We start from the raw sequence: 14,935 nt of genomic DNA, 5'->3' as shown, positions 1-14,935 counted from the left end.
TTAGCAGTGGCTACAGTGTCACAGTGCCAAAATCAAACGAACACTGCTCCCGGATCAGGGTGCTCAGAGCCATTTTGTGGGATAAACAGAAGAGAAGAAAATCCACCAGGACAAAGAAAGCAATCACTCAAGCAACTCCTGAACCCTTTTAGGGAACAATAGTGGCTATGGATACCACTGGTAAAGCCCTCTCTAGGACAGGCTTCACAAATGAGTGTTTAAGAAAGTGGTGGTACTCAGAAAACTATCACAGGGATCACAGTAGGCCTAATAAATAGTATATTTTGATATTTACATGCATGGCAAAGGACCTGTATTAGGCAATGTATCCAAGCTCTATCACCAGTTGGTACAGTGACTGTGGAAACATAACTTCTAAGGGTCTCTGTTTCCTTATTTATAAAATGTGAGAGTAGAATAAGATGCATTTCAATTCTTAAATACACAGGCACATCCATACCCCTACGACTCTTCACTTTTAGTACAAAGATCAGAAAAACAGTTAATAAGTCTGGCCTGGCCTGGTATTATACTGGAAATATATATTGAGATATAAATATGAAAATAAGCAAATAATATGTTTTAGTATTTAAATAAATGGATTGACAAGTATAATGAAATTAAATCAATATGTAGCTAAAAGGGACAAAACGAACAAGTTTTTGGGCTAGATAACAAATGTTTATGTATACAGATTAACAAATAATTATATGTTAAAATTTATATGTTAATATGTTAACAGAGTATTAGTTAAAAATATAACAAGCATACAAAACACTCTGGACTTCACATTAGGAGGCTTGAGTTCTAACTGGCTCTTCGATTACTCTCTACAATACTCAATGCATCAATTATCTGAGCCTCAGTTTTATTCACTATAAAATTACACGAGGTCCTTAAATTCTATATACTCATAGTAGGCCATGATATGGTCTATCAAGACAGATCAGACATATTAATGGGTAGTCAATGAAATTTACATTGAGCATCTAACATGATACTTCCATGTTATATATAAAGAGTTATCGTATACTTTCCTTTCAGAGTTTTTAAAACAAAAACACTCAAATGTAAGGAATCAACAGGAATATATTAGTTGTTTTCTATGCTGATGTTACTTTCTCAGTAATAACTACTACCAGTGCTTTTTAGAGAATTCTATGCTTTATTCATTTTCATGCTTACGTCTTAAAAAAAAAAAAATGTCTTACACACCTTTTTAATCAAGTATTCAAGTTAGAAAACAGGGGTTGTCAAAATTATCTCTAACTGATAGTACTTTTTGCATGAAACGGTAGATTTTTTAAAAATTTAAACAAATATATCAAACAAAATCAACAACCTAAATGAAGATATAAAACATCTAAAGTTACAGAGGTCACATTTGACTCTGCTTTCATAAGAGTGAGTGTTCCTCCTTACCTGATGAAGAACTTCCAGAGTAACAGGGTAAAAGAGGTTTTCAATAATTATTCGGAGCACAGGGCTCTGCCCAGGTAGCATTGTGCCTTCATTGGTGGGAGCTCCAGGAAGGGCCAGACTTCCCGACTGGACAGCACCGACAGCCTGCAGTGCAGCTTGGGCTCTCTATAAAACAATCCAAAATGAGAACTTTTGGTTACACAGAAGCAATACATGAATCCTAAAAATTAGTTAATGTAAAGTAACATAAAGTAATAACAGTTAAAAAAAAATATATATATCTACTCTCTTTGGATGCACATATCCTAAATTTATAATCAGTCAAAAAAGTCTTAAAAGATTTGCTTTCTTATCACAATGGAATAATATGTAAGAAAGTTGCTTAACTTTATTTAAAGAAATGAAAAAGAAAAAAAAACATGGCAAAAACCAAAACAAACCCCAAGAATGTATGTATATGATTTTAATTCAAAATATTTAAATAGGAAAAAAGACAATGTGAAAATAATATTAAAGACCACTTAAAAACCATTCAAGTCCCCTTATGTATCCCTGAACAACTGAATTCTAAAGTCTTTGGGTGGCATATGACAAATGCATATATGGAGGAGGAGAGGAGTGAGATAAGGAGGGCATCCCTATAGGAAGGCATCCTGGCACGGAGCATCACAGCCTAAGCAATATGAGGCAACCATCCATGTGGTAGGGCTGCGTAGCAAGGGGAACCTGAGAACAAACAGGGTAAGGAAGGAATCTCTATGTGGGGGTGGCTCACTGCTGGATATGAGAACCTGAGGAGCATGAGAAGGGTAAGAAAGGCATCCAGAGGAGAGTAACCTGGCCAGGAGTGTCAGAGCGCAAGGAGAGTCAGGAAGGGGTCCAAATGAGGTGGGTAGCCAATGTGGTAAAGGCAGTCTGAGTATGGTGAATAAGAGGTTTATGAGGGCCTGAATGGGGTAGGAAAGTAGTAATGGAGGGACAACCTGGCATGAGATGTTAAGAGCCCAAGCAGGTAAGGCAGACAAGTTTCTAAATATCATGCTCCACTAAAAGAAACCAGGGTACTTTAAAAAAAAAAAAAAGTCACGCTCCAGTTGTGGAGCAAGGAAAGCAAAAAATGAATGTATAACTTTTTGTTTTTATTGTTTTTTTACCACAATGCAAAGAAGTGCTTAAAGAATGATAGAAAGATGCCAAAATGACATAGAAGACAACCTAAAGAGCACATCATCAGTAATGCAGCAAACTGAAATTATGTCCCACCTGATATGATACAATGAGGAAAAAAAGAACGTAGCACCTGTGATGCTCCTGTCAGAGATATATACACCAAATCTAATCACAAGGAAACATCAGACAAGCTCAAACTGAGGGGCATCCTAATCCATTTGATTGTCTCAAGTTTTAAAATCATTTTAAAAATAAAGTAGGTGAATGAGGGAAAATTTGAAAGAAAAAAGGCATAGTTAATGATTATTGAAATTAAATGTAAGTTTTCATCAATCTTTTGTTCCTTATCATTGCTTAAGAATGTTGATAATTAATAAAATGTTTGTGCTACAAAATGAAACCCCTCACCACTTGAATGTAGCTGTTTTCATTTTCAGTGCTGCTTCAAATTTTAAAGATCACAGTACTTTTGTACGTTGTTTTAAATTTCTTGTCCTGGCCAGGTGGCTCAGTTGGAGCACTGTCCTGTACACCAACAGGTTGTGGGTTTGATTCCCAGACGGGTGCACACGGGAGGCAATCGATCGATGTTTCCCTCTCACATCAATGTTTCCCCCCCTTTCTCTCTCCTCCTCCAAAAAATCAATAAAAAAATATTCTTGGGTGAGAATGAAAAAAAATAAGTTAGCATTTCTTTTGTTTTGTTTTCATGATTTTAATTTTTACTATTTACTATGCCATCATTCTATGAGAAAAGTAGTTTTCCAACATTTTGCTATGATAAATAACATTAAAACTTAAAATAAGTAGTATCTTTCTGAAAATTGGCTGTCTTTTACTTTCTCTATGTTTAATAGTCAGACAATTTCTATTTTTATACTTATATATACACAATCATGCTCTACATAGCAACATTAAGTCAAGGAAATATTGCACATATGATGGTGGTCACATAAGATTACAATGAAGCCGAAAAATTCCCATTGCCTAGTGACATTTTAAACATCATAATGTCATAGCACAACATGTTACTCATGTATTTGTGGAGATACAGGTGTAAACAAATCTACTGTGAGGCTAGTCATATAAAACTATAGCACATGCAATTATATACCAGTACGTAATACTGGATAATGACAATAAACAACTGTGTTACTGGCTTATCTATTTATTATACTTTTTGTTATTTTAGAGTGTATTCTTTCTACTTATTTAAAAAAAGCTTGCTATGAAACAGTATGCCATGTTATGCTGGCAGTAGCCTCATATACCTCATGTTTACTGCATCTCTCAATTACACCATTTTCTCTTGTGCTTGATTTAATCTTATGTTGTTTTATGAATTTAGTGTAGCCTAAGTGGGCAGTGTTTATAAAGTCTACAGTGACATACAGTAATGTCCTAGAACTTCACATCCGCTCACCACTCATCATCCAGAGCAACTTCTAGTCCTGTGAACTCCATTCATGGTAAGTGTCCTATACAGGTGTAACATTTTTTACCTTTTATACAGTATTTTTAATGTACCCTTTCTATTTTTAGATATGTTTACATGGGCAAAAATACCATTGTATTACAATTACCTACAGTATTCAGTACCTTAACATGCTGTACAGGTTTGGAACCTAGGAGCAATTGGCTACATAGCCTAGGTGTGTAGTAGGTTATACCATGTAAGTTTGCGTGTGTCCTATGATATTCAAGCAATGACAAAATCACCTAATGATGCATCTCTCAGAACATATCCCTGTCGTTAAGTGGCACGTCTGTACAAGCCTATTATTTATACCTTTTAGAAGCATTTTTATGCCATATACAAATTGTTATGTATCAGGTAAAGCACAACTGTCAAACATTCCATTTCCAAAGCATCATCTTTGAGAACAATATATAAATGATTATTTGAGTATTTTATGTCGTTGGTTTTCAAAACTATGCTCTTGGAAAGCCAATTATGTGTGGAATACTGAGCACCACAATCCCACTTCAAACATGGCAGTTTATATCATATATTTACACTGGGTTCCCCAGTAAGTTTTACTGGAAATAACGGTTCTACTTCTTTCAACTTTGAAAACTGACTCAGACTTCCACCACTCTGAGTCCATAATTAGAAGAAAGGGATGGTGGTGGTGTCAATCAATCAAAAAAGACCCAGAACTGACTGATACAGGGGCTTGAATTAGCAGACAAGGAATTAAAGCAGTTATTATAACTGTCTCTCTCTCACACACACATAGTAAGTAGAGACATGGAACATAAAATACAGAGCTGCCCAACTGAATTTCCTGTGATGACGGAAATGTTTGCTATCTACAGTGTCCAATATGATAGCCACTAGCCACATGTGGCTAGTGAGCACCTGAAAGGTGCCTAGTGCAACTGAAAAACTGAATTTTTTGTTTTGAAATTTATTTGTCTAGGAAAAAGACATCATCATAGTGAGGTTCTAAGTGGAATAATGGTTCCTTTTCTTCTTAGATTAAGATGATTAAATCTTATCAAATTTAAGCCTGCACAGACAAAAATAAACTTAACCTTACTGACTTTACTTCATTATCACCAGAGTAATTCTATTTATTCTTTATATTAAGCAATTCTACATATATGTTGGCAGCTGCTAGTATTAGTTGTTGTTATTCTTCTTAACTCCTTCCTCTTTGGCATGAGAGATAGCATAGTGGGGAAATATAAAAAGCCATGGTATATATTGTTCTAATCATTCTGGAGTTTTCAATACACTCTGTATTAAGTATTTCATTGAGAACTGAGTATAAAGGTCTCTGAGAAGCAGGCATGCAAGACAAGCTTCTGACAACAAAAATCTGAGAAACTAACACCTGAAAAAAATGACAGTTTTATTCCATAAGTAGTTTTATAGTTTCAATTTTTAATTGGGGGGGGAGGAACACAACCAAAACCATTTAAGAAAAAAAAAAAAAAAAAAAAAAGGTATTGAGGCACACTATCCACTGACGACAACAGAAAAGCCAGGGAGGAAAAAACAAGAAATGTCTTAATATGAAGAGATTCTGTGTGACTCTGATAAAAATTATGACGCAGAATTCCAGTTATAGGAGATGATATTTAAATGTTTGGAAACAAACTCTCTGGAATGGTTACATTAACTATTAAAAGGAAATAGCATCAGTATAATAGAAAAAACAACACATTTTTATTGAGGTGGGGGAGAGAAATATACTTCATGTAAAATTTAAACATACCTAGATAATGTGAGGAATACTTTCCTAAAATTGAGATGGAAATGAGTATACAATAAAATGCAGAGGTTTTAGCGTTCGGTTTGATGACTTTTTAGAGAAAAATCCTTTCATGGTCATCTGTTAGTAGATTTATGAACTTCCACCCACAAGGTCAAGAAAAACTGTCTAAACAATAATGAGTGCTATTAGGACAACCATTTCTCAAATGGTGTACCTCAAAATATGATATAAAATTTTTTAGCTCTAATTTGTTTAAATCAAGGGACAAAAATACTTGATATTCACCTGACCCTTTGGCAAGTATGTCCATAAGCTGGAAAAAAAGTTATGTGCATGTTTGGGGATATTGTGATTCAAAATAGAAAAGTAACAAAATGAAAAGGGTATTGGGAAGAAATCAACGCTATCGAAGAATAAACTAGGTCATTTGGGCTGGCTTTGGTTGCCAAGCAACTGGGATTTCTCACTGTTTCCCTTTAGAATAATCCTGTCTTTAAGAGTCTTATTAAATTGTTTATTTCTTTTTCAAGACTTATACTAACATATTTAGGAATCACACTAATGAGAAAACTGCACGACTTATATAAAGGAAATTTAAAAGCTCTCCGAAAGACAAGAAACAATATATAACTTCCTCATCAAAGGATCAGTGAGCAATATACAGTACATCAATTATCTTAAAAATAATCTATAACATCCACTCAATTGTATCTTTGGAGATAGAAGTTATCAAAGTAATTCTAATATATCTGGAGAAATAAACAAAATATATTAACAAGTTAACTTCAGATAAGAGAGAGTAAAGAATGGGCCTTACCCATATATTAAGCCAGAGACATTGAAACAGGAACGGAACAGAATGGAATCCAAAAGGCAGTCCAAATTAAATACGAAGTGCATACAGAGGCCATGCAAGCAGAATGTGTAGGTATGTCTAACAAGTGTATATATGCATGTTATAAGTAGGTATAGTATGTACACAGAAAACTAGAACATGACAAAGGATATGTTTCATGTAAGTGGATAATGGGTTATCCAAAAACTAATTAAGGAGACACTGGTCATTGGGAGTAAAATAAAGACCAAAACCTAACCCTTACTTCCCACCCCAAAAATATTTCTAATAAAACTAAGATTTACATATTAATATATGAACAATTAAAACATAAAAGCAGGAGAACATAGGTAAAAAAATTTTTAAAAAAATTTTGTTAAGCTAGGTCTTTATGAGTAGGATATCAAAATCAGAAACTAGAATACAATCTGAAGAGATTTGACTGTTGTATGAAAATGTTTTAAAAACAGTATTACTAGCAGACAAAACTCCTAAGAGACAGAAAGTAAAATGGTGGTTGCTAGGGTCTGAGAGGAGAGGGAAATGGGGAGTTAGTGTTTAATGGGTACAGAGTTTCAGTTTGGGAAGATGAAAAAGTTCTGGGGATGGATGGTGGTGATGGTTGCATGATGTGAATGTATTTAATGCGACTAAACTATATACTTAAAACAGTAAATTTTATGTTACATATATTTTACCACAATTTTAAAAATGGAGTAAACCCACATTAACAGAAATCATTGTAAATACTTTATAAGTTATCAAATAAAAATAAGTAAACAGTAAGATATACTTTCTCACCTATATCATATTAACAAAGACAGGAAAGCTGCTCATACATTATCAGTGACATCCAAAATGGGCACATAATCTTTACAGAAAGCAATCATACATATATCAAAATATAAAATACGCATATGCTTCCTCCCAGCAATTTCGTTGCCAGAAATGTAAACTAATAAGATAATGTTGCAAATGTGCTAAGGTATGTTATAAGAATGTTAATATACTACTATGTATAAAAGCACAAAATTGGAAACAATGTCTATTATAAAGAAACTAGATAAGTTATGGCTGTCCTATGGAAAGGAATTATTAGGCAGTCATTTAAAAATTGTAAAGTAATTTTATATTTATCCTCATGAAACAATGTCTATGACATATTATAATGAAAAACCATAGCTGTCAAAACATTAGACTTCCATTTGTGTAAAATTACATACATAGACAATAATACACCTAAATAAAGAAGGGGCACACACCAAAATGTTAGCAAAATTTGAGTTAATTAGTTATCTCTGGGTAATGAATTGCTTTTATGTTTTTTTGTTTTTTTTTTTACTTTTCTGAATTGTTGAATGTCTTACTATGAGCATGTATTCTATTTATAATTTATAAGGCAATTTTTTCATTTAAAAAAGTCTACACTATTTAAAAATATCTAGTATTTAATTTACTCTTAATTTTGTATAGTTTATTATATGATAGTATCCCTTAGAACAAATTAAGGGTTATATACAGGAAATCTCACTGTTTTTAATAATATGAAAAACTATACTTTAAATTTAACAGCTTGCATTATAAATAACTTTCAACACAGAATCAAAGAGCTGGAGGAGTTCTTTTGCCTAGAGCAAAAGCCTAGAGGCCAAACACGCTCTTAACATTACAAAAAATCTTTCTTAAAATGTTACTTGTGCCTGGCTGGTGTGGCTCAGCGGCTGTGCATTGACCTATGATTCAGGAGATCGAGGTTTGACTCCCGGTCAGGGCACAAGTCTGGGTTGTGGGTCTGATCCCCGGTGGGGGGCGTGCAGGAGGCAGCTGAACAATGACTCTCATCATTGATGTTTTTCTCTCCCCCTCCCTCTCTGAAATCAGTAAAATATATTAAAAAAAACACACAACTTACTTGTTTGTGGATAAATTTTTGCTACCCTTAAGTAACTTCAAATTACTATTTTAATTACTTAAAAATCAACGTGGAGAGACACAAAAGACTCAACATGAACTACACCAAAATAAAAACTGGAAAATAGGTTAAGAAATGTTGGTACTCTACATTCCACATTCATCTTGAAGTAATAAATCATTTACTGAACATATCTATATAAATTCTGACTGAAATCTTAAATTCAGTTACTTTATATCACAACAGAAATATCAACTTTTTTATATAATGCCTTTGTTATATATTCTGTAAAAAGAAATGACTTCTAAAATTCCTCTTAGATCTGATATTTTAAGATATATAGAACAATTTAAGTTTTTCTTTTCTTCTCATGAAAACAGGTTCAAGAGAAAACTAAGTATCTGTCATTTTTAACACCATAACTTAAAACTTCAAACATATTTCTAAATGGCTTTACTTTCTTATATTTAAGCTTTTAGGTAAGAATTTACATGTATAACCTTTACTAATAAAGTATCCTAAGATTAAAAAAAACATGTTTTTGTTTTTCCTCTGAAACACAGAAAATTAATCTTAAGCTATTATACCATATGTTCTTATAACTATTTTAAAAAATGCCTTTAATACTTACAGCTTGATTAGGTAGATTGTCAGTCTTAAGTTCTCTGTGATTGGAATACTGAATAAAAATAGGCTGGCTTCGAAGGTGAGGTGTAACAGGAGTGTAATAATTCACCATAGTAATAGCAGCTTCCTCAGAAGCCATTTCTAAGAAAGCCTGCAATAAACACAAGAAGGTAAAGTGAAAGCTCATGTTTCTGAAAGACAGCTAAGAACTATTTTGTCATTTTAGCTTGTTCTAAACTCATGCATTCTCAACCTAAATAATATTGCCCCCGGGGGATAAAAATATTTTTGCTTCAGTGTGTACTGCTGATATTAATTGGGAACATATTTGAAAAGCTGAATTCAGTAAAGGATTTGGGATTGCGAAATTGCCAGCTGATTGAATGATTTATGTGGTTTTTCTCTTGTTTAGGTTTCTCCTAAATCTAGAAATTAAAAAGGCAAAAATAAATGTGTGCATCACCACTGTAAGTGGATGCTTACAGTAGGACGTGGGATTTAACAATTCTTTCCTAAAACATTCTCAAACAGAGATGAGGCATAATGATTTGTTCGGCTTTACCTTTTTATTAGTTTATGAATATGATTAAACAGAGCATTCAGGTGCAGAGGCTCAATTGTTTAAATTAGGGAAATGGGAGAACTTCCTATATTAAGTCAATATTGACTGGAGTCATTCACGGACAATTTTTTGATATCTGTAATCATTGTACTAATATTAAATATTTGCAGAATAACACAAGATGAGTTAAGATGGAAGACGCACCTTGGTATTTATATCTTATGCTATATGTGGCTGCTTTTGGCTGTCAGGACTCCTGTAACTTATGTGACAGGCACAGGAGACTTACAGAGTTATAAGGTGGCAGGTTTTGCCACCTATCTTAATGGTCAGGAAGATAAAACATAGACATATACTGTCCACTCGGAACCCTCAGAACCACCTTAAGAACACCTTAAATTTAAAGTGCATTTCAAATCAACACATTTCTAGAAAGACAATTCAATTCTTTTTCTTACTACAATAGACCATTTAATTAGCAAGCATACAGTAACCAATTCAAATTATGTATAAAACATTTACAATTTATTTATAAAATATGTATTTAATAAAATTTATTGAACACAGGAAATGCCAAATCGAACTTTCTTTGCTACCTTACTTGGCAAGTATTTCCATTTGGCAAATATTCCAGGCTATTAACAAATGTTAAATATGATGCTTAACTGAATTAATCAAATGTCACAACTGAATTGATTAAATGAACTACAAAGATTCTATTAAGTAGTAATGTTAGCCACAGGACAGTGGATCAAATACCATTAACTAACTGATCCGCAATAAACAAATAAAACTCCTCTATCTTTAAGAAATAAAATAGACTGAATAATTTAGACCATCTAAAAGGTATAAATATCCATGACATACTTTAAATCCACTATCCAGTTTTATCAGTAATATACTTTTTCTAATATTCCTAAGAAAGGATGATTAAAATGATCAAGGTAAAAATAGCTATGGCAACATTCCCTCTCTTGTTTAATCATCTTTTCAACAAAAAATTGTACACTGTAGTATTTTAATAATGTTCACTATATGGGGAGAGAGTCTTTTTCTACAAACTCTTTACTACATATTAAGAACTAACTCAATGTTTAACATCAGTCACAGAAAGGAAAAACTAAACAATGTATTTGGATTAGTACATGGTTCTTGTCACAGGAAGCTTTCCCTGAAAGCAAATAAAACCTACGAATTCATACGTAAAACTTTTTTCCACATGGTGTCCAGTAAAGGTTTTATTTCTGTTTTTCTAAAGTATCCAGTCAAAAGGATCAATTTTCATAATGTGGGTGGAAAGAAAATCAAATCACTACCCACAGAAAGACTCATGAAAATAATCCCCATTGTGCCCTCAACACTCTACACTCTACCTCCAAGTACCATGGAGAGATTATGCTTAAAAGTAGGTCTAGTGACTCACATCAGAATCTCTTGCTAAAGTATATTACTAACAGATCTTTTTCAAACAGTATTTATGATCAAAAGACAAGCAATCAACCTAACAGTCAATGAGCACTACTGATAAATATAAACCCAGAACCAACAGTAGAGACAAAGGAAAGTATGACATTGCCTGCTGCCTCTCACAGCCATTTGATATAAGGTATAGGATATACTACTGAAATATAATATACATGACACATGACTATTAGACACCTCACAACCATTAGGCATGGCCATCCATGTTTGCTCTTTTCAAACCATGCAAATCTACTATTCTCACAAAGGCAACTGTGTTAAAATAAAGATCTAAGTATATGTACTATCTGCAAGAGGTGTAAGATAAGAGTGTAGACTCAAGGGCTGAATACTAAGACATGTTATTTAACTTCTATGGATCTTAATAACCTCGTCCAAATTAAACAGGGATGTTAGTTTATAGTTTATAAAAGGTATGGGCCTAAATCAGAAATCATCATCCAGTCTCTAGCAAGTCTAATGCTAATCAATAAATTTATTTATAAATATATTTAAAAAGTGCTCCTTAAACTTACTGTCTATGAAAAGAGCAAGAAACATAGGGAGATATCGCAATGTGCTACACAATGTCCAGGGCCTAGACTTGTTGTCCTCTTCTTTGCAGCAATGCTCAGTGTAAAAGATTTTCAGGACAACAGAAAACAAGGAAAGAACTAAAAAACTCATCCCAGTGGGCTCTGATTTGGAACAAGAAAGCATGTGATTATTCAATCAACATGACAAGTATTATATTTTTGTCATGATCACCACAAAAGCAAATTTCCTTATCCATCTTAAGAAAAACCTATTAGCTTCTGAAATGAAAAAACTTCTTATAGTCTCTTTTAAATTATTAAATAAGCTAAATATTAATTCTACAACTAAAATACACTAAACATTTTTAAGTAGACTTTTTAAATTATATGTTCTGTGATTTGCCAAATGAGGTATAATTTATATCCTTTCTCTTTCTCTGTCAGGGTCTTCTGATAATCATAGGATATTCTCATAAACCATTTTGTAATTAAAAATATAAAATGTTTTTTATTAAGGAGGAAAAAGACCAATGTTAATATTTTTGTTTGTTGCTTCTTGTCACAAGAAAAAATTTATAATTTAAAAACTACTTCATGTAAATAGAATGAAATTTAGAAAATACAGAAAAGGTCAAGCAAATAAAAATCATCTATAACACTAATACCCAGAGATATTGCTATGGGTCAATCTTTAAATATTACATACCTGGCTTTTTCCTTTCAACATCAAAAGATTAGTTACTTTGCCAAATGGTAGACCTAATGATATGACCTCTGCTTCGGTGACATCACTTGGAATTTTGCGAAGATGGAGAACACGGGAAGGCGAACAGGGAGGTCTATCTCCTTTAAATTTCTTGTTGTCATTCCCATTAGCTAAAAAAATAAGATTTTTTAAAAATTACTGAAACTAATTCGGGTTGACATACTACATTAATCATCGTGTTGTCACAGTTGATCCTCCACAGTTTCAGGTTTTGAAATTTAGGGAATTATAGGGTTGATGGGGTAACAGGACAGTAAAAAACAAAACCATGGATCTTCCAATGAAGAGGTTTTTGGGTTTTTCACTATAGGTATTAAAATTTTTAAAAATATTAAGCATGATGTTTAATTTCAAGGAACTTACTGGGTAAATTGATTACATATTTAGAGGCACCAAATACCTCTAAAGAGTCAACTATTTGTTGTGCATAGAGAACATTTATGATGTCCTTATAGTATTTTTAAAGATATTTTTCTAATTTGTTCTATTGCTAAATAAGTAGTAACAATAACTTTTAGGGAACACTGTAACAGAAATTTTATATTTATCACATCTTAAGGAGATTTGTGTTTGAACCGTATGTTTAGGAAAATTAAGTCTATTTCTTAAGGGTTATGTATTTTTTATTAATCTATTTTTTAAAGTTATATTTTTGAAGCTAAATTGTGGTTTCTGAGGATAACCTTATTACTTATTATAAAATAGTAGTTCTTAACATAAGCATGATCACCCTGCTGGAAATGCAAATTTTCAGCTCCACTCCAGATCTACTGAATCAGAAATTAGGGGTGGGACCCAGTAACCTGTGTTTTAACAAGTCCTCCAGATGATTCTGATGCAATCTAAAGTTTGAGAACCACTGCTGTAAAATAAAGAAATTATCCCAGTTCACAGGTCAATTTTACTGAAGTCCTAATAACACTGATAATAACTAAACTGACAAGCTTGTAACAAATATGTAAGTAAGATCCAGAAAAGTTTTCTCCCCCAGAAACAGCACTGTATAAAACTGAATGCAAATGATCTGAAAGCCAAAGGTTTCATTACAGCTTTTTAAAATATATATAACTTTATTGATTTCAGAGAGAGAGAGAAACATCAATGATGAGAGAGTCATCATTGGTCAGCTGCCTCCTGCATGCCTGCAACCATGGACCGACCCCACAACCCGGGCATGCGCCCTGACCGGGAATCAACCACAATCTCCTGGATCCTAGGTTGATGCTCAACCGCTGAGCCACGCCTGGCTGGGCTCATTACAACTTTTTTAAAAGAAATACTAAATACCATACTTAGCACTATTAGGAAAAAAATCTATAATCTTTCAAAATGCCTAAAATTATTATTTTTCCAAATACTAATGGAACTTTACAATCAGATGTCTGTGATCCTAAATAAATTCCATGAGGACCACATAAAAATTACATGGTAATATTTTATACCCATATTTGTGGCGCAAAACTCAACATGCTTACAGGTGAATAGGTTGACTTAATAACCAAACCAGCACTTTCTCCCATATTCTCTATGTTCATGAGTGCAGGCAGCATCCGACATGGAGCCAAAAGACTACCAATTCTTACAGATTCTTACAGTTCTGTGCCTGTATATAGCAAATGCTTAGGCTAGGTTGTAAAAAATAATTGGCAGTCAAATATTTATTGAGAATTAACTAACCTGGGAGGCAAGAGGTTCCTTCTCCCTCTGCTTCATCAATCACCATGAAATATTGATTTTATCCCTCCAAAATGACTGATTACATTTTCATCTCTACTCTCAATGTCACCAACCTCACCTATGATTCTGTCCCCTTCTACTTCTCTAGTCTCATTACTCCTCACCCCGACTCAGATCCAACATTATCAACCTAACTAAAATAGTGTATCATGTCATTATCCTGCTCCAAGAGCTCTGACAGGCTTCCAACTACCTAAAATGTCCATTAGTTTCTAGTTTTTTTCACAGTTTTCATTTACACTGCCCCATTTGACTTTGACACATAAAAATATACTCAGTTAAATCTTATTAACCTAGGTATGTGCTAGATAAGAATACCAAACATCACATTCTGGACAGAAGTGAAAGCCAAGTATCGAGTGCTTTTTGCAACTTCCATGCAGGTCTAAATGGCTAGACTAAAATACCACCACCTTGTGCTTTCTTAACCAGAAAAAGGTGTTAAAGACTGGAAAAACATCCTAAAAGCAAGAAGCTTTCATCAGTTTACCCAGACTATTCCAAAATGAATGAAAGAACATAAGAAGGTTGTTTCTTTTAACAGAGGTAAATGAAATCTCTGTAAAACTATGTGTGGGGAAAAAAAAATACTACAAGCTATTTGAGCTTGTGTTGTACTATCAAATAAAGACCCACAGTGATAAATTTTTATCAAAAAATGTGCAATTATAAATCACCATTTT

General features: G+C 33.2%; 1 protein-coding gene across 11 annotated transcripts in view; it reads right to left on the bottom strand.

Annotated features, from left to right (window-relative positions):
• Nucleotides 1-14,935, bottom strand: part of PTBP3 (polypyrimidine tract binding protein 3) — a 74,430-nt gene that overhangs the window by 27,024 nt on the left and 32,471 nt on the right. For 7 of the 11 annotated variants that reach the window (XM_081151032.1, XM_081151033.1, XM_081151026.1 and 4 more), the window contains 3 exons: nucleotides 12,456-12,625; nucleotides 9,195-9,341; nucleotides 1,423-1,587 (listed from right to left, as the gene is read on the bottom strand). In XM_081151032.1, the coding sequence (XP_081007158.1) occupies nucleotides 1,423-1,587; nucleotides 9,195-9,341; nucleotides 12,456-12,625 (482 nt within the window). The remainder of the gene's footprint in view (nucleotides 1-1,422; nucleotides 1,588-9,194; nucleotides 9,342-12,455; nucleotides 12,626-14,935) is intronic. The other 4 variants (XM_081151035.1, XM_081151034.1, XM_081151036.1 and 1 more) reach the window with 1 other exon arrangement.

The sequence above is a fragment of the Miniopterus schreibersii genome (genome assembly GCF_964146895.1).
Source record: "Miniopterus schreibersii genome assembly, chromosome: 11".
NCBI lineage: Eukaryota > Metazoa > Chordata > Mammalia > Chiroptera > Miniopteridae > Miniopterus > Miniopterus schreibersii.
This window is presented reverse-complemented; position numbering and strand designations above follow the sequence as displayed.